The sequence below is a fragment of the Armigeres subalbatus genome, chromosome 3 (genome assembly GCF_024139115.2).
Source record: "Armigeres subalbatus isolate Guangzhou_Male chromosome 3, GZ_Asu_2, whole genome shotgun sequence".
Classification (NCBI taxonomy): domain Eukaryota; kingdom Metazoa; phylum Arthropoda; class Insecta; order Diptera; family Culicidae; genus Armigeres; species Armigeres subalbatus.
This window is the reverse complement of record NC_085141.1, coordinates 234,929,989-234,951,747: the sequence shown is the minus strand read 5'-3', so window position 1 is coordinate 234,951,747 and position 21,759 is coordinate 234,929,989. Positions and strand designations below refer to the sequence as shown.

The window sequence follows — 21,759 nt, the reverse complement described above, 5'->3', positions numbered from 1 at the left end:
GTATAATGAAAAAAAAAAAAAAAAAAAAAATAGATGCTAATTTCCATGCAAATTTGAAATGGCTAATGCTAAATCAGTTTTAATCCAAATGAGCTCAAATTTTCGGAGGACACTCAGAACATGATACAGAATCAAATGAGCGTTGTGGAGTAGAATCGATTTTTTGAACCACCCTAGTATCTATTGTACTCAGAGCTTTAAATATTCGATTACTTTTTATGAGGCCCATCGGTCTTCTTTGTCACTTCACTTCTAAACATATTCATATTCGGCTCTGCTCTCTGTCAATTTTCGGAATGAATATGGGACAGTGAGTATTTATTTCAATATCACAAATTATTAAATAATCGTAAAACTGAACACATGTTTGATGATTTAAATAAATACACACATTGATCTAATCCCGACGTTCAATTGAGGGGCATTTTTAGCGCCAAATGTCAGTATAATCAAGGCTAATTATGTTTTTTTTTTCGCGCGCTGTTACCATACTCAGTGATTATCAATTGAATGAATTTATGAAGAAGTAAACTGAGTAACTCATTCTATGTTTTGAATAATCAAAACACGATTGTCAAACATCGGAGCGAATGTGTGTGCTTCATGAAAGTGAATATTTTATGCTTTGATTGTACTTGCCACACAAGATACATATTCATGCAATGGCGGGGCAAAGAAAAGCTTTCAATTAATAACTGAGGAAATGCTAATAGAATACTTGAATAGTTGAGATAGTGCTAGTAAGAATCAATAAAATATGAATACTAAACACTTATATGAAAGTTCATTTCTGTCGCTAGTTGATTGGAACTAATAATCTATTCAAGTAGATATGATTAATTTTAATGGAAACTAATAGGGGCAGTAGGGGCAATATGAACATAAGGGGCAATATGAGCCACCCTCAATTTGAGCTTATTGTCAAGTTTTATCATGTAAATGTTACATGATCTTAAAGAGAATGCTCCACATATGCCTCAATGTGAAAACCGCATTGAAATTCAATGCGAACATGAAAATACACTTGAAAATGTAAATTTTCGCTGCATAGGCAGAATTATTATAAGATTTGGCGTTTATAAATAAGGTTTTCATTCAATACTGATTAAAATACAGGTCAATCAAAAGATGTATTATAATTGAATATTGTGCACACGTGTTTGTACTGGTACAAATCTGAATTTATCATACAACTTTTTTTTTGCCAAAACCACTCTCTGGGGGGGGAAAATGGGCATACCTGCACAGAGCAAGACATTCGGACAGACAAGACAATATGCGAACAAGTTCAAATTTCAGTTGCAGAATACAAGAATATTATCAAGTATGTTAGATTCAATACGGATAAATTACAACACCGTGTTACTGCGATAGGAACAGAAAAAATGATCATTGACCAATTGAAATCTGTCTGTGCAAATTGTGAAAAGTGGCAAATCGATTCGGTCCGCTGTTCTGCGGTTTATTATTTCCATTTTGTATGGACTTTAAACAGTTGTAGGTATATCGAATTCATTCATTTTGCGAATCTTTCCCCTCCCAAAAAAACGTTTTGGATGGGTGGCCCATACTGCCGCAAATGGTGGCTCATATTGCCCCGTATAGTCGGGAACACACATTAAAATCAATATATTTTCAAATGTACATACCAACAATTTGCAAGCGCATTTTCATCATTCATCGACCTAATATGAAAAGTAACACTTCAGTGAACTCTCCCTTACTCGAGTTAGGGAGGTATCGAGATAAGGAACACATTTATATTTGGCCGAATGCCGTTTAACCGAACAGTTAAAATTTGTTTCCTTATTAAGTGAAGTGAGAAGAGAGATGTTCGAAGTGAATGTTGATCAGCGAGAACTGAGAAGTGAGAAATGAGATTTTTTAAATGAGTACATAGTTTTGAGAAGCGAGTACTGAGAAACGGAAGTGAGTATTGAGTAGTGAGATGTGTGCAGTAACATGTGAGTATTGGAAAGTGAGAAATGAGAAGTGAGAAGAAAGTGGTGAGAAGTGAGTTGTGGTAGTTGCGAAGTGAGAAGAAGGATGTGAGTAGTGAGAAAAACAGAAGCAAGGGGCGAGAAGGATAGAGGATAATTATGAGGTGAGAAGTAGTGTTGAGTAGTGAGAAGTGAGTGGAGAGATATAAGACAGGAGAAGGAAGACAGAAGAAGGAAGAGAAAAAAGAAAGAAGGAAAAAGAAAAACAATCACTTCTCACTACTTACTTCTTACTTCGCTCTTCGCACATTTCGCTTCTCATCTCTCTTTTCCCACTACTCACTTCTTACTTTGCACTTCTCACTATTAATTTCTCACCTCTCACTTCCCACATCTCATTTCTCACATCTCTTTTTTCACTTCTTACTTCTCACTTATAACTTCTTATATCTTACTTCTGATTTCTCATTTCTCACTCATCACTTTTCAGTTCTAACTTTTCACTTCTCACTATTCGCTGCGATCTTCGTACTTCAAACTTCTCATTTCTCACCTCTCATTTTTCACTTCCCACTACTCACCTCTCTCTTCTTACTTCTCATTTCTCACTTTACACTTCTCATTTTGAATTTCTCACTTCTCACTTTTAACTTTTCATTTCTCACTATTAATTTCTCACTTCTCATTTCGCACATCTCACTTTTCACTTCGCACATATAACTTCTCATTTTTCACTTTTCACTTCTCACATATAACTTCTTATATCTCACTTCTGACTTCTCATTTCCCACTACTTATTTCTCACTTCTTACCTCAAACTTCTCACTTCTCATTTCTCACTTCTCATTTTTCATATCTCATTTCTCACATCTCATTTCTCACTTCTCATTTCTCACTTCTCACTTTCCATCTCTCACTTTTCATTTCTCACTTCTAACTTTTCCTCTCTCACTTCTCATATCTCACGTCTCATATCTCACTTCTCATTCTTCACTTCTAACTTCTTATTTCTCATATCTCATTTCTCACTTCTCGCTTATCACTTTTCACTTCTAACTTCTAACTATGTTGGGCATGTACTGTTTCTGACAACATCGAGTTAGCGAGGTGAAAATGCTTTGGAAAATTACTTCGACTTAGAGAATATTGAGTGAGGGAGATATCGACTTACGGAGGGAGCGCAACATGATAGATTTAAGGGACTTTGATTTTCATCGAGTTAGAGAAAATATCGAGTTACAGAATATCGAGTTAGGGAGAGTTCACTGTAAATGATATATTTCGTACCAAGATAAAAACAGTGATGCATAAAAATTAAAAAAAATAAAAATTCTACAAAATATTTTTTCACCCTACATTTTTTTTTGAAAGGGTGACATAAAATAAATTTAATATTTATATCTGCCTAACTTTTGAAAAAAAAAGCAATTTAGTCCCATGGCATCGAAATGACATTTCCCAGCACTGCAGGCATAACCTTAATTCGTCGAGCAGAGTCGTTATGGGTGTTATGGAAATGGGCTATGAGTTATAGAAATAAAAAGTTCGGTTTTGAGTGATCTTATAGGGCTTCCGTATACTTAGTATACACGAAAGGCAGAAAACAGAATTATCTACCATACGGTGATGATGCCTTCGCTAATTATAAAATGTTTCACACACTAGAAAGTTTGAAATAGCTTTTTAGGGCGTTAGGCCCGATATTTTTTGTCAATACATATTTGTGTGCATTACCTACCGACATTTCCTTCGTGAGAATTCCAAAGTTTGTAAACAAAAATGAGCTGAACGTCTGGACGAAAAGATTATAGTTCGACTTAGATATTATAGATATTAAGAAAATTATTTTGAGCTTTTTAGTGGAATGTCTTCACTTGTCATAAGACGAATTGTACAAACTCGTCTTATGACAAGTATTATAGATATTTTTTCATCTCTTCTGGTCTTATCAGCCTGAAACATATTCAAACGGGTTCAAATCAGAGCGTTAATGAATAAAGCTTCCAAGAAATGATTAAATTTGTTATGATTAAATTATTCAACTCTATGATTCAAGATTATGATTAATGATTTATTAATTTTTGATAATGATTAAGAATTATGGTTAACGATTAAATTAATTTTTGACAATTATTAACGATTATGATTAATGAATAAAACGTTTGGAGTATGATTAACGATTATCGATCGTGATTAAATGTTGACACAATATGTGTATGATTAATGATTAACGATCGATATGATTAATGATTATGAATAATCCAATTAAATGATTTTCATAGTGATCAATAATCAAGTAACCTTTCTACCAAATTGTGTTATTAAAAAGTATAAAAATTGTATGATGATGATTAAATATTAATGAATAAAAGCGATGTATGCAATGATTAAAATTGATGATTAATAAATAAACTCAAAACAATCATGAATATGATTAGTGATTAATGATTAAATGTAAAAATCTATGACTAACGATTAGTGATAAAAAAATACAAAAATATAATCATTTTGCGATGCAATGCTTCTAATCACAAAGGATGCAGATTTAATTCACAACCAAGAAATTTTTGATCTAATAATGAGGCCCTCCTTAGCCGTGCGTTAAGTCGCGCGGCTACAAAGCAAGACCATGCTGAGGGTGGCTGGGTTCGATTCCCAGTGCCGGTCTTGGCAATTTTCGGATTGGAAATTGTCTCGACTTCCCTGGGCATAAAAGTATCATCGTGTTAGCCTCATGATATACGAATGCAAAAATGGTAACCTGGCGTAGAAACCTCGCAGTTAATAACTGTGGAAGTGCTCAATGAACACTAAGCTGCGAGGCGGCTCTGTCCCAGTGTGGGGATGTAATGCCAATAAGAAGAAGAATGAGGCCGTTACAAGTATTTAATTAAAATTATGTCATACTAACTGGTCTCCGAAAGGTCAAGGGGAGATAATAAAAAATAAACATTAAAATGATATTGTTAAAAAAAACTCCTCGAATTTGTTAAAGAATGCTTTAGAAATCCGTAAAATTATACGAATTTTATTTTGTTGTCCCCTCAAAATATTATTTTTGGGAATAAAAATCTGAAGGGGAGGGGGCATAGTTGTTTTTTAATATTTGTATCGGCCTAATAGTTAAGGCATCTGTGCAGGAACAGTTGTTGAAACATTTTGTCTTATGCCTTATTTTCGTATTTGAGAGATAGGGCAACGGGAGGTAATGTTAGGCCTGGATGCAACGTTGGCCCATCACGCGAGCTGAATCATTGAAAGAACCATTGATAAATACCGCTCGCGTGATGGGCCAACGTTGCATCCAGACCTAACATTACCTGCCGTTGCCCTATCTCTCAAATACGAAAATAAGGCATAAGACAAAATGTTTCAACAACTGTTCCTGCACAGATGCCTTAACTATTGGGACGATACAAATATTAAAAAACAACTATGCCCCCTCCCCTTCAGAACAGTGTAGCAAGCTGACTTTAATTATTTTACGCCCTTCATGCCCTTCTTCTACTGATAAACGCAATAAATCTGCGTCAAAAATTGCTTTGACTCGGTTTGTTAGCAACCACTTAAGTAGACAGGCAGTGCAAGAGATTTTTGTTTTGCCCAATAAAGTAGTTTTTGGAATGGATTTATCTATTTTCACACATTAGATGAACGGATAACAATCACACTTTTTTAGAATTCATATTAAATTTCATTATTTTCATTAATGGGCTGTCCATAAACCACGTAGACTCTTGAGGGGGGGGGGGAGAAAGTCTACGTTAGTCTACGAAGGGGGACGGGTATACTAAAAGTCTACGTAGATTTTTTAATTTAGTTAATTTTTTGAAAACAATTCATACAGCATCTTTGTGCGAAGTTCACTTGTTTGATTTTTTTTTTTTAGATATTTCCGTTTTTTGTGAGACTCTCTCGAATTTCTCCAGAAAAATCTTATGGATTTCACTGAAGTAATAGTCTGAACTATGGCTTACAAATATCATGATTTCAACAGCAAATTGTTCTGTGTTGAGCAGGAAAATTCTCCAAAGTGTTTTATAAAAACTTTTGAAAAAAATTCAAAATTTTCACTTGGATTACATTGCAGATTCTACTAAAATATCTTTTGATTTTGAGCAGGAACTACTTTAGAAACCACAAGTCATTCTTTAGAATTTCCACGGGAAATAATGTCACACTTCAACGGAAAATTCTTTAGAATTTATAAAGGAAGCATTTTGGAATATCCAAGAAGAAGGCTTTGGAATTTCCAAAAGACATTCTTCAGAACTTGTAAGGGGAATTCTCCGAAATTCCGAAACCCTCGAGAAACCCTTCAAAATTTCCACTGAAGATTTTCTGGGAAGTCCCCGGGACGAGCTCGGTGTGGGCTTCGTGGCCGTGCGGTTAGCGACGTCAATCGTCTAGACGCATGTGCTGTGGAGTGTGGGTTCGATTCCCGCCCCGGTAAGGAGAAAACTTCTCGTAAAGCGAAAAGTTCTCCACTGGTTCACTAGGTGTTGTGTAAATGTCCTATCCGTTGTCTCCTGTTAGATGTTAAGTGTTCAGTCTGTGCGACCTCTGGTCGAAGACGGCGATTCTGTATTCTACTGACATACATATAAAATTCTTCAAAAATTTACGGCATTTTCTTCGGCAGTTCTAATGAAAATGAAATGAATTCTAATGAAATTATCGAAGAAAAAAGAAAGTGTTGAAAACTTTCACAAGAAATTGCTTGAATTTCCCACCAAAAACTCTTTGAGTTTCCACATAAAAATTATTGTAATTCTTGTGAGAAAGCATTTGTAATTTTCATGAAAATTTTTCCATTTTTTTTTGCGATAAGTTCACCACAAAATCAACTGAAATTCTCCATAATTTCCACTGAAAATTATTTGGAAAACTCTTTGGAATGTGCATAGGATTTTTTTAAATTTCCTCAGGAAATCGCTCCTACTTTGCAAACGAAATGGTTTAAAAATGTGAAATTTCGGTCTACGTGGTTTGTGGACAGCCAGTATAGTGACACAATTAACCAAAACTTTTTTGAACAAAATTAGAACACTCGTTGCCAAAATACGGCTGATGATTTTCACTTGAAGCAGCCCATTATAATTGCCGACCTTACGGCTTATACAAACCATTTACAGTGAATAATGCACCAACATTTAATGGGCCGAAAAAGCATCCAACACCAGAGCCGAGATTAGGAAAATTGGTAGAACATAAAGTTCATTTCGCAAGAAAGCCGTTTGGTGGCATAATTTCGGTTAGATCTTCAATATATGAATATTTAAATCGATGAATGTGTTCAAACACAGCATAATAGGATAAGGTTTGAGCCTTATACCCTATGCCCCAAACTCAATATTAGGTTGCAAAAAAACAATACCTTTAATGGCAATACTGTAACTTTTCCAAAAGTGCAAAATTGCTCAAATTGTTTCACACAGGACCGAGATCTTGATGTGACATATTTATAATGCACTGCACATACATGCATAAATATACACAGTTTGTCGAGCTCAGTATTCAGCTCTTCGAGCATTGGACAAAAAGCTAATTTTACAAGCGATGTTTAATCTCCTTCTTTTGGGTGTTTGAATAATAAAAAACCCAGATTAATCCACCTAGCGGTGATGGCGCCTTTCTCGCGCAAAAAGGTAATAAATGTAGCCTTTACGCTTACACCTCGATGATGTACAAGAAAGGCAAAACAGTTACACCGTCTAATGTTATGATAGAAAATTTACACTAGTAGACGACAGATGGCGCTGCCAAAAGTTTCTCGAATTTTCTATGTTCGAATTTTTACTTTCGGACAATTTCATAGTACTATGAAACTGAACGAAGAGCATACTTATGCCTAAATGCGTGCAACACGAGCATCTTTATAGTACGATGAAACTCTTAATGGGAAGCCACGGATAAAATATTCATAGATGCAAGGCATTTTTCATAACACATTATTGTTCTATGTGGCTATGTCTCATCACTATTTTAATATTATCTATTTTTTGCAATTTGCAATTATTATGAAATTCAATAGTGATCAACAGCGTTTTAGTCTCTGTCGGATGCAACTTGTTGCAAGAAAATCGGTTAAGAGTTTCTGTGTGAAAATTTGGCTAATGTTTTTTATGGCATTTTGTGCACACACACACGCACACACATACACACACACATACACACACACATACACACACACACATACACACACACACGCACACACGGACAGACAGACATTTGTTCAGCTCATCGAGCTGAGTCGAATGGTATATAACACTATGGGTCTCCGGGACTTCTATCAAAAGTTCGATTTTGGAGTGAAATGATAGCCTTTCGGTACAACTTAGTTGTACGAGAAAGGCAAAACGCGTGAAGAACGCGCAAAAACGTGTAAATTTAAAATTTTAAACTTCAAACAACATATGCTTCCTAAAGATCATATCCTCGTCAAGCTGTAAGACACAGATTAGAACAAAAAAAATAAGGCCCATCTCAGTGTAAATTTTAAATTTGATTTTCTGAGAAGTTTGTTTCATGACAAATTCTATAATCGGACCATTGCGCATGATATAGTGGTGAATTTAGAATATATTTGTTCATATAAAATAAGAGTTCAACATTTTTTACAATTATCAGATTAGTACAACTTTGCACAAAAAAAACAAAGAATTCTACACCGTAACGAAAATTTCACAATGAACGGATGATTAATTTACCTTTCAGTTATGGTAGGTACTACACGTTTCTGAATCTGCTAAAAAAAATATTATCGAGCTTGTACTTCACGCACCATTGCTTACAATTTTACTATCTAATTTAATGAATGTTATTGAATTAAATCACGAAATTTCGTTACTTTATGTTTTCAAATTGTATTACCACGTTTTGTTCTGTATTGTAATCATCATTTGAACTGAGCCATTTAATCACTGTCACTATATTTCCCCAACACATCCGCTACCAGCCCAGCAACCAGTGACACTCTTTACGCGATCGGTTAGCTTACTGTACTTCTCTTTTCGGTGTCAACCCTAATTAGTCATCTTCCCTTGACTCGTTTGGTTTTCCTGCCTCTATTAAATCGTGTTCCGAAGTTGCACACAAACGCGGTGGGGCGGTTCGGTATGGCATATCGTGTCGCGTTATCATTTGCCAGGTCTTGGCATTATTGCACGAAACGTTAAATTCCGGGAATGTCTGTTGGAATTGAATTACTACGACAACCTTCACAGTTCATTTTCCTTTTCAAGTGTGTCACATTAGGACAATGCAATAGTGCCGATGTCAAACTACCATTCAACTAAATTTTATTATCGATACCGAAAGCTTTTCCTAATACAAAGCCATAGACTTGCTATCACCCTGCAGGTGCATCGCAGTTCTTGAAGGCAAAGAATATAAACAAAGTTCAAGTATACCATCCAACGATGCAGCCGCCTATAGAGGATATCGCGCCCGGCTCGCTCGGTCACGTTGCCGACGATGCGTTTTCGCGGTTTCGCCTTGCGCACGGTTGCGCTGCTATTGGGGCGCGCGCGTTTACACGCTGTTGCTATAGCCTGCAAACAGATCGACCGGCGATCGAATACTAATCATACATGGTTAGTAAGCGAGAAGCCTTCCTCAGGTCACAGTAGGAAGTGATGCCGGTTCTGCTGCTTATACTTTTGGAACTTCCTCATCATTTTATCTAGGGGAACAGACGGCTTTGGCAGGTTTTGTTCTATTTTGGTTTTGATATGCAAAGAATGTTTGGGCCAAATTTGAACATAATCAGTCATAAAAAACCCCCCTGCCAATAATAGAACAAAACCTGCCAAAGCCGTCTGTTCCCCTATTCTATTTTCAATTTCATGTGATGGGGAATTGAGCTTTTATTGTGTGGTATTGTGATATATCCAATTTACTGTTTTGTTTCAGTGAGGTATTCTGATAATATTACTAAAATTATTTGTTTTTTTGGAAGGTCCAAACATTCGAAAATATTGACCTATTTCAACCCCCTCTATCAAAAATCGTGTATTTGTACAGAAAAGCAGTATATGATTTTTTTTTTTTATATGTATAGAAAAGGTCGCTAGAAATATAAAATAGAAAATGCCAAAATAATAAAATTTGAACAATCATCGGAATTGTTGAAGGTTGTTTTGGGGAACCATAATTTTTGTGCAATTTATTATTGCCCCTTAAAACTTATCAAACTTATACTTATACTCGAAAAAAAAGGCCCATAAGTAGTTTTTCAATCGCCCTTTTTGTCTTATTTCTCCAAGCATCGACAAAACAATAAAATATTTTATTATTAACAATAGATATTTTATCATAACAATGTTTATATTACAGTTAGATAATCTAAGCAACAATAATGGTTCTTCCAACACTGCACCGAGTTGGTGTTTATACGAATCGTCAAGCTCATCGCGGTGCTTTCTTACGTGTAGGGGTAACCTGTGGCGTGTGCCAATATGGATAAGACAACCTTGCAGCAGCAGAAATTTGCTGTACCGTCGCGTCGATGGTAAGGTGGATCTGATGTACACTTGAAATGCGTTTGTTCTTGCTTTATGTTTTCCGTTAGCTTAACGTGCTGCTGGGATGCTCAACTACTTAAAATTATAATCAACAACAACAACGTGAGTCCGATGGAGTGTGGGTGACTATTTTGTAAACATTTCTTCTATCACATCATTCTACTCCTCCCTCTCATCTACTGTTTTATTTACACCTTTGGACTTCCAGTTTTCCAACTCCCAATTTTAAGTTATCAAAATAACGAAGATGCTCGTTATTATGAGTATGAAATACAGAGACTGATAATTTTGAACACCCTCCTCCCTATGCCAAGCATCCTAATATCTTATTATAGATTAATGACGTATTTTTTATGAATGCTTTCATACAATGAAACTTAGCACTATGACAGTGCTATTCCGTTTTAGGCCAAGGTTTAACATTTTTAGTGTTTCAAATCCTGAGCTAATGAGATAATTATATTAGGTCACGTTGCGATAGAAATTGAACCATCAATATCACATATTTTACATCCAGTAGGGAAAGTGCATTACAAGTGTATGTTCTATTATTTTCAGTTGCCTGTTTGAAAAAGAATATAATTGAGAAAACAATATTTTTGTCATTATTTTTTTTATTATTTTTTTTTTCCTAATGGTCAGCTGGTTTACTTGGCTGAATTTCAAATATTTTTTTCATTAATTGTCGCACTTTAAGAAACCCCCTTCCTTCTCTAAGCGTTTCGTGAATTATGGATGTTCCCTTATTGTCCATCCATTTAAAAATTGAAATATTTTTTTGCACAGTTTCAACTTTAAGTTAGTTATGCATTCTTGATAGGATATTATTCTATGACAGAGTTACGGACAATGGTATCGAGTTTCAAAACTCGATCAACTGTTTATCTACCATGATTGGTACTATGATAAAAAAAGCATCACCTAATTTCAACGTGTTTGCTTCTATTTAACAAGATCGCCATACAAGACACTTGTTATTAGTCAAACTTATGGCGTTATGAATGCTATGTGATACTTGATACTTGATACTTGATGGGCTACAGCTCTTCGATGAACCTACGCCGAATGGAGTATCCTTCTCCACTGGACTCGATCCTGGGCCAATCGCTTCCAGTCGCTCTGAACATTGAGCGCCCTCAGGTCCTCTTCAACTGCAAAAAGCCATCGTGTACGCGGCCTTCCACGAAGCCTGCGGCCTCTTCCAGGTTCTCTACTAAATATTATCTTCGCTTCACGTTCTTCTGGCATACGAACAACGTGACCAGCCCACCGTAGTCTGCCGTGTTGTATAAGCTTAATAATATCCAGCCCTTTATACACCTGGTACAATTCGTGATTCATGCGACGCCGCCATGTTTCATGGCCGTATAAAGCCACCGGAAGAATCAGAGTAGTGAACAGCGCAAATTTTGTCTTCGTTTGCAGACTACGGGACTTAAGCTGGTTACGTAGTCCGTAATAAGCGCTATTTGCAGCTGCAATACGCCTTTTCACCTCGCGGGTAACATCATTATCCCACGTCACTAATGTTCCAAGATACACAAATTCTTCTACCACTTCAAATTTTTCACCATCCAGTACCATTCCGCTAGCATGCGGCCCTCGGCTCAATTTTTTGTGGCCCGCGGCTGTGAGAAAAATAACCTTATAGTCAGTGTGGTACCGAGATCCCAAGCACACGCGTCTAGCTCCGAGAAATGACTGCCTGTGCTTGCATGTCTGATAACCAAGCGGTGGGGAAGCATGGTACTAATACACATTCATTACTTATACTATAAGATGGGTTATACTCAAGGTTTGTACTGTCTACCACATCTCCCTTTTTATAAATAGAAGGGTTATTATTAATATTATTTGTTATTCAAGAATAATTGAAAATATATATTTATATGAAACTAAGGATACTCACTGATTTCGTAGCATAGTATTTACCACAGCAGTACATGTGAGTTTGCTTACGTGATCTGTCGGAGCGTCGGAGCGCATTGTCGTCTGGTTTCTCTTTAGTAACCTCGATGTCCTCGGCGTGGTCTGTAACATCTGCAATTTTCTTCAAATGCAAAACATTCTGCTCGTACTTCTCCCCCGTTCCCAATGAATGAATTCAAACATTCGAACTGGTACAATCCTGGACCGAAAACTTTTCCTTGAGGAAGATGACCTTGAGTTTGTTGGTTGGATGTAGGTTTTTTTTGTAAGTACAACATCACCGATCGCTATAACACTCAGCTTTGGTGGACGACTAGTATCCTCTCACTGCTTTTAAGATGATTTCATTTCTATATCTAGGTCAGCAAAATTAGTGGAAGTCACTGCTGTGACAGTTCGTTCAAAGTTTTTTTATACTCTGCGCATGACTTACAACTTTGAAGCAACCCAGCTTATCTTGCCTGTAGTCGAATGAGGAATGTTGTTATACATTTCTAGATGCCGATCTACTTCAGGTCGAAATTTACCGTATAGAACATTAAAAATCTTCTGTCTTTTCAGAAAAGGGCGGTTTTATTTTGCACTTTACCTTAACGTTAGTATGAAACCATTGATGTGGCGTATGGTTCAGAAAGATTCCTTTGGTTTGGCAGTACTCCTCGAATTAAATTGAAACGGAATTTCCCAGATACCGAAGATTTTGTCCCATATTTTGATGGATTGCTTTACAGTTATGATCGTCACAGTTTCAAGTTCGCATGCCGACTGAAATAATCAATTATTACCAGAATGTACCCTCCCAACAGTAAGGGTCTGAGCAAATCAAAGACAATATTGATTCATGGTTTATCTGGTCCTACGCTGCATTGGATCTGGAAACTTGTACCAGCCGGCAACCTTCACATCTTTCGCATATTTCATCAGCTTCTCGTCCCATCTTTGGATACCAACATGTGTCTCGCAACCGTCTCCTCATACTAGATTGACCGAGGTATCCTTCATTCTGCTTCTCAAATTGTTGAAATACCAAGCTTAGAGCGTCAATGAACTAGGTTGTTTTCATACGAGATCTCAGTACCAAATGCAAAATAAGGTTTTATCTGATCTTTCACCTAGCTGTTAACCATTATATAGCTCGTAATTAATTATCATTATCAGTAGTTTCAATAATTTAAGATATATCTATCGCAGCGGTTTCTTAGATTGATCGGATTATACTTTCGACATATCGGTCATATTCTAAATCTTCTGTTTTACCTATTACCAAAGTATAATAAATTGACCGACGTTTGTAAACTTATGTCTCTTCTTGTTATGCACTATCTAGCAGCTTAACGCGATAAGCAATCAGCTTTATTAGGTGACTCCTTGCTTTAGAATCTGAAGGTTTACAACCTGAGCAACTATCTTTCATTTTTTTTAGGTATTGGACAATGCCTCTAACGGTCGATGATCTGTTTCTAGCGTGAACTATATTTCAATAATGTAGATCTGGAAGCGTTTTATACTCTAGATAATTCTCAATGCCACCTTCTAGATTGGCGGATATCGCTGTTCTGTTTTTAACTAAGTACGCGAAGCATAGCACTGCTCCGAGTACTACTCCCGAAGCATCCGTCACCAAAATGGGTCTCTCCTTTAAGTCGAAATATCCCAGATGTGGGGATCATCATTCAGTTATCGGTTGGACATTTCCCGTTCCTGTTGCTTGAACTTTCGTTTGTTGACGTTGAGCGATAGACCGGATTTAATTAACGTATTTAGCGCATGTTTCACTGTTCCGTCTTGGTAGTCCTTTCTCAAACCCCACATCAGAATGTCATCCTTAAAGCCATCATATACGACCTCTATCAAGTTCTGGAAAAACACCAGAACGTTAGGTAGCTTTAAAGGTTTCCCCAAATACACGCGACGAAACAATCGCGATGCGATTCTATCGTTTAGCGACTGCGATTCTGTCGCCGTTGCTATGGAAGCATAAAGGGAACATTGCCTGCAGCGACCCAACGATAGAATCGCGGCGATGAAATTGCTTATATCTGGAGGAGCCTTTACGACATAGACCCCACTTTGTGATTAAAGTTGTAATGTCTCGACTTTCTTTCACTAGTTCAACATGATGAAACGTCTGTTTGGTGTTTGGTATCGCAAAGTACTTCGCTGCACTGAACCTTGCAAGAAAATTTTCAAAAACTAGATAACGTTGAATAGCTTGATTTGCTCACGTTATATCGACACACAATCTAATCATTATTATATATTCGGCTCTAAGGATGACACTCAGGAAGTTGGTTTTGTTACACGTGACCTATCGTCCATCCTCTTTTTCTATACCTATTTTCCTTAGCTGGTCTAGCTTTGACTTGGTCTAATAAAGAATGTGCATAGCACGTCGAGGAAACAAAACGATCAATTGGCAAACTTCTTCTAAAAAAACTTAAATAATTTTCTTAAACTAGCAAAGTCAACAGAAATCCTTTAAGTTTCGCAATCTTTTTTTTATGTCCACATTGTTGACATTCTTTTCAATCGTACTTGGCAGGCAGACTTGCAAAAGCCTTCCCTGCTGTTGTTTTCCCTAGCAGAGAATTTTTAATACCTTCGACGACATAAAACGTGATCGCTGTTGAAATTGTTTCGGACCCCCAAGAACTCCGTCAAAATCGTCATCAGTTTCAGAGGTACTCCTCCGTACACCAGAAAGTGCTTTGAATCGTTCACTCTCTGCTATTACTTGACATCTATCATATTTTGCAGTTTTCAGGATGCATTGTCAATAAGGGTATACGTGGATCCAGAATCTACGAGCGCATCGATATTTTTTCTACGTAACACTTGATGAATTCGTCCTTCTCATCAGCCATATTGTAGACTGACAACTGCTTCTGCTTTCCATCGTTTTTCACACAAGTCTCGACATGTCTCCCAGTCCTTAACCGCTTGAAGTTAGATTCTCGGTCAGATCTAATCGACGCATGACTCCGTTGTGATGAAATTCAACGTTAGACTTCCATTGGACTAAGAGACGAAAAATTACCTTTCATGAGGCAACGATGAGTTCCATCAGTAGCCGAAAATCCTCAATTTTCCCAATGTTGATATCTGCCGTAACGCCAGCATCTAGCTTTATAAGCCAAAATTCTACTATCCCTGTGGTACGGAATGCTATGCTTTCAGTTACGGTTGATGATCTAACTGGATCCAGATTTCATCAAGGCTGCTTGTTTGTGCGTTGATGTTTTTCTTTCAAATTCTTTGTTGAATTTTAAGTGATCTACTGATCTACTGATTTAAATTTTCTTAAAAGGCTCTTCATTACTTCAAACCATGGATAATATCCATGGAACCCCAATCACAATGGAAATAGTAAATGGAAATTCAAATCAAACCACTTCTTCATGAGACACTGCCGTTTTGACGTTGTACTTTCCAATAAGTGAATTCAATCACAGCTCTATGCTTACATATGTCTTCTAGCCACATATTTCATTCCTTAGTGAATTGAATCACGTTTCTTCCTCAAAGTGTATAGTGAATTTATCATAGTCTGCTTGTCATCTCTTTGAGTATTTAGAGAATCCAATCACGCTCATAGTCTGTAGTGAATTGAATCACGTTATCCCCAGTTTCTACTCTGAATAATCAGACATTCACATTCATTGTAAGCCTGTTTCATCTGTTTCAGCACTGCATATTTCCAATGGCCCCTAGTGCAATGCTAAAGGTCAACGGTCAACGCATCAGTATGCATGTATCAATGACTTATGTCTTCTCAGCGAAGCTACTCTCCTTTCGCTATTCTAAATTTGCACACCAATACAGTGAATTGAATCACATTCTAGAACGCAACAACTTAGAACTCTTGAATGAGCCCACTGTCAGTGAATTCAATCACATGTACCTTTCCAGAGCCTGCGCTGCTCTACTCTCATATTGTTTCCTTCCGTTCTCTTTTTTTTCTGACATTCGTTTCGCGAATCATTCCCCGCTACATGCGTATATGGATCTTTTATGGGCTTAGGCAACAGCCCTACTGCAGGCGGTGAGACGCGGAATATACTCCTGACTTGCGCGCGCTCACATGAGCACGTGGTTGTGTGAACCCTATGCATAAATATAGCTACTTAGTCGCGTGATGCTTTTGAATATGCTAGTGCACCTTCCAATTACACACACAATACATACTATAACGTTAATGGATTAAAAGAAGAAACGCCATTTTGTTTTTTTCATGGCTCATGACTTGAGACATGAGCGAAAACTTGAATTAATGAATTAACAATTATTTCTTAACCGATAGGATTCAACATACCTTGATAACAGATCATCCAGCTCATTTTCCTTACGCAACAATCACCCAATAACACAATTCAACACACAACACAAAAATGCTTTTACCTCTCATAGCATTTTTTTTTTCCAACTTCTTGCATTTAATCACAAAAGTACATTATTTCTCTTTTTTTTCAACGAATATGCACATTTATTTCTTATTATTCTTCGTTTCTTTCACATCCCATTTTTTTTCAAGAATTTTATTTTCCACCCGCGCTTGCCGCGTGCATTTTTTTTTCATTATTATGGCGAGTCACTAGCCTGGTTGATAATAATTTCTACTTTCCTAACTTTTGCGTAGTATTTCCTGCCTTTGCACACCTTTTTTCGAATAAGTTTTTTCTCAAAAATTACTTTTCACACAGAACGAAATTAATGCTTTTTTTTACCCGAAATTTGTTTTTTCATCCTCGTCGCCACTTGTGGTACCGAGATCCGAAGCACACGCGTCTAGCTCCGAGAAATGACTGCCTGTGCTTGCATGTCTGATAACCAAGCGGTGGGGAAGCATGGTACTAGTACACATTCATTACTTATACTATAAGATGGGTTATACTTAAGGTTTGTACTGTCTACCACAGTCAGCCCGCCAGCTTTTCTATCTAAATCGTTTTTTTATTAGGGAAGATCCATAAAGTACGTCACGCAAAAAATGGCGATTTGCATCCCCCCTCCCCCCTTCGTCACACTTTTTGCATTAAATCGCTAAAATTTTTGTATGAATCGTCACGCTGCTCGGAACCCCCTATCCCCCCTAGAAACGTGACGTTCTTTGTGGATGGCCCCTTATTCATTATTAAATATGTAAGTTTTAAATCAAAGTTCGCGCTACAAAATCATTAATTTGAATTTGAAACGAAAAATAATATTTCACATAATTTGAAATGATTGCATTGAGCGGCCCCCAAGACACAAAAGGTTGGTGTGGAACAGATTGGTCCGAGTAGTTTTGTTCACGTTGAAAAAGGAAGGCCAGTTCGCTTAATTTGTTCGGAAAGTTTTGATATACTGAAGGAAAAAAATCTGAATCAAGCAGTCTATGAAATATAATATTTGAAAGGGCCCAGGTAGGGAACAAACGTTGATAGAACTTCGAAGGTTTTAATTAAAATTTCCATTTATTGACTCAAATTCTTATAGAATCAACAAACTATCTTCACTCAAGCTAATACGAAGTCAGAAAATGCAGTACGGGCCAGTGTTGCTGTAAGTAAGATTTTGGCAGAACGGATGAAACCTTTCCATGACGGAGAACTTGTTAAGGAATGCTTTTCAGTTTTTGTTGACATTGTGTCCTAAGGAAACAGACTTCTTCACTTTACTACATACATGTTTACCATTTTTCTGTTAAAGAGTACGATGGGTACTACTCGTTAACACCATTTTTGGAAAATGGCGTATACGTCACTTTGCCAGATTACGGCAGTTCAGTAGTATTAGTTTGAGCGGAACACAGTGAAGAGTTAAAGTTCTCACAGAAGATTTGAAAGCTATACGTAAGGTGAAAAAGCCGCCTGCTTCATATTCTACTCTTTTGCAAACGATGAAAATACTGACGTGAAAACCGTGGCAAAAGTGGCTGTCTTCATAAGAGGAATTTATGGTCATAATCGAATGACAGAGAAATTGACATTTTTTATCCCAATGGGGCTGTTGGGCTGTTAAGACCTGTGTAAAGGAATTTTTTTCCCCTTCGAAAACTTGTACCTTACGATTGATGGAGCAATTATTTTTTTATATTTTTAATTTTTTCTATTATTGCGAATTTCATTGACTAAGCCTTGGTACCATGCTTGAGAAATTTTATTCTCTTTTATTCCATTCCGAAAAATGGCACTATATCTACAAGTTAAAGGAAAACACTGACCAACTTAATGATACTGAATAGATGAGTGACTTGGTTTTTCTGGCAGATATTGCCAAACATCTAAATGATTTGAACATAAAGCACCTTAGCACAGTGGGTTTCTGAGATCTGGTACATTTCTCTCATCCTGTTGAACCTGAGTAACATTTTTTTCATGAATTAATTTGAATAGCGCAATCAATAGAACAACATGAAAGCTATTGATTGCTGTTTATGTAAATATGTTAAATATGCTGGTAAAGAGAAGAAATTTCCTTTTTTTTAACATCCGTTAAACGGTGTAAATTATTTAATTTAATGTTTCAAATGAATCTCTAATGCAACGACGGAAACAAAATAACATAAGCACGATTGAACGCAAATATTCAAATAATTATCTTTGTTTGAATGCAATATATACACATCACTTTAAAAATATTTTCAAGATAATCATTGTTTTTTTTATAATTTTCTAAAAAAACTAAACACGATTTATTTAGTTTTTTTTAGAAAATTAAAAAAAAAAAAACAATGATTATCTCGAAAATATTTTTAAAGTGATGTATAAAATATTTTCTGTCCCGCCAGCAAATGTGAACTCTAGAAATTGGCCCGTGGCTTGAAAAGATTGGGAGGCCTGAATAGTGTATTCTCCGCGTCACATAATAAGGAAAGACTTCGATGGATATGACACCTGAGTTCTCCACAGGCAGGTTAAGTTTCAGTCAGAAGTTTCGAAGTGGGGAAACCATACGAAGAAGTTTTTAAAACTCTTCTCAAAAATTCTAGAAGCAAATCAATTAAAAACGGTAAGCAGTACGGGATTGGACTTTTCTTATATTGTGTATTTAGTGTAATTTAACAAAATAAAATTTCGAATGGAAATATTATGTTTATTATGCAGTAGAAGAATACTCCAACCCTGAACTGCTTACCGTTTTTAATTAAAATAATTTTAGAATTTTTGAGAAGAGTTTTTAAAACTTCTTCGAATGCTTTCCCGTGGAGATTTTTTCGATCATCATCTTTCTGCTTCTTTTTCTCCATGCAACGTCAAAGTGCCAATAGTATTTATCAAACTTGATAAGATATTAGAAAACAACAAGGCCAGTAAACGTCAAAATTTATGAGGAACGAAAGAGAAAGATATGTTTCTGTGCAGTGCCCTATGGTGGACCCTCCAGCCATTTTTGCATTGTTACAGTACAATGTAAACATTTAGCTATGAAATTCCTTCGGGAAATAAAAAAAAAATAAATAAAAAAGTAAACACGAATGTGTCCATTATAGAAATATTTTAGGGGTCCATAATAGGAAAGAAGAACGTCCCGAAATGGAACATAAAAATTTAATGAAGTTTGGACTATAGGGAAGCAATTTCCTATTATGGACACCCACGGGGTCTATTACAGGGCGAAATCAGTCGGACTTTTTTTTTATCTAATGCGTTTATTTGACAGGCTCAGGCGTGTATAACACTTAACGGAGCCGAGACTCTTTATGATATTTACAATTTATATCATTATTATCAACAGTTAGTAAGGGGAAAGGGACATAGACCAAGATACTCGTGGCGACTCAAGGTTAGATTACGTAATTTCAGGACGGACGGGGTTGGGATTTAGGTTTGAGGTACTTCAGCTGCTCATCCGGGTATTTGACGTCAGGATGGTGTGGCGTAGTGTCTTGCTCGAGTTATGGTTCGTCAGGGAGCATCTTCCGGATGGCCAGAGCTTCTTGTAGTCGGACTTTAAAATGTTAATTTCAACGAGTAACGTCGTGCATTGTAGTGTTTTATGCATGTATCGTGAAGAGGAGATGCAAAGCTTGTTATTAGATATCCAGCAGAATTAATATGTTGAAAATTTCAATTCCTTATGATAGGAAGAGCAAAATTTCGCTACTAGGAGGGCCACAATTGGGCATTTTACCCTATTACTGATTGCATGATCTCATAAGATAGCAACCCTCCTTAATGCATAGACACTCGTAACAGCTGACAAGAACCTTACTCTACGTGAGCTAAATGATGAGTACGACGACGATTGAAAGCAGAACGTATCGGGATTTGGCAGCATTTAGAAATCCTTCTAGTACGCAGTCGTCGACATTGCATGCAAGTTAATGAGCAGTACTAGATTAATGTTGCATGTGCACGGTCTTGGTGGTTGCCTATAGGAAGGCGAACGTTATTCTACACATGGTGATCTAGTTTGAACAGAATAACAAGGAGCGTGTACCTTTGGGTATGAAAGGAATTACGTTTCTCCTGGTTGACCCCACGTCCGTTTACGTGCAGTTTATACTCGATTATTATAACCTCCGTATTTTCGCCGTGTAACGATTGAATCTTGCATAGATAACTTTTTTACTCTAGCTTAGTATAAATTTTGAAAATATGTAAAAAATGATTTCTTTGTATATTATTACAGGTTTGGTCTATTTCTGAGTGTACTTTTAGCTATGTGGGAGTAGAGAGAAGGGACTTTTTTTTGTTAGTTTTCGCGGTGACGGTTAGCTTGTTTGAAACGCAATTTTTGTCATCTACGGGCAGATGAATCTTGTTTCAATTCTAACGTCCCTACATTTCATTACAGCTATTTCAAAAGAGATAATTTAAAATATTTCCTCATGGGGCCAAGTGACTTTTCAACTTAAAAAAAATCAACTGGTGGCTGTTATTCCAAGCTTTTGTAGCCAGAATCAAGATATGTATTATAGTTATAAATTGCAAACTAAAAGTAAAAGATTTAACTGGGCAATGTTTGCGTTACGTAATTAATGGATCTTCCATAATTATATATCGGAATATTCCGAAATACTGGTTCCCATAGGAAAATAGACACTTGGTTTTGAGGTTATCGTTTACGACATCTTAAACTTCATAATTTTGCAAAACAAGTTAATGGAAATTGGCTCTGAAGATATTCAGTACAACTTTGGTCACATTTCGGAACGTGACTATGGTGATGCTGGTGAGGTAAAAATGTGCACTTTTTGATCGGTTCTTCACCCTGGTCAGGAAACCAAATCATAGAAATCTACTTTCTAGTTATTTAATCCTTTTAATCACATGGTGCTTAAACAGGAGAGACGTCGCATGCCGGGAGTCAGAAACGATTTAAAAGAACACTTACTCATGAGAATAATGATTCCGGAATGAATTCTGATGGGATGTGACCGG

The 21,759-nt window shown here is 36.6% G+C and overlaps 1 protein-coding gene across 7 annotated transcripts in view; it reads right to left on the bottom strand.

Annotated features, from left to right (window-relative positions):
* The window catches only part of LOC134220942 (bcl-2-related ovarian killer protein), a 147,430-nt gene extending 137,900 nt beyond the window's left edge, over nt 1-9,530 (bottom strand). For 2 of the 7 annotated variants that reach the window (XM_062700096.1, XM_062700098.1), the window contains exon 1: nt 8,651-9,529. Coding sequence is in view for 4 of the 7 variants with exons in the window: in XM_062700091.1 (XP_062556075.1) it covers nt 8,651-8,688; nt 8,814-8,888 (113 nt within the window). In the remaining 3 variants the exon portion in view is untranslated. Of the gene's footprint in view, nt 1-8,650 lie in introns of all 7 variants that reach the window. The other 5 variants (XM_062700091.1, XM_062700093.1, XM_062700094.1 and 2 more) reach the window with 5 other exon arrangements.
* Nucleotides 9,531-21,759: the final 12,229 nt, after the last annotated feature.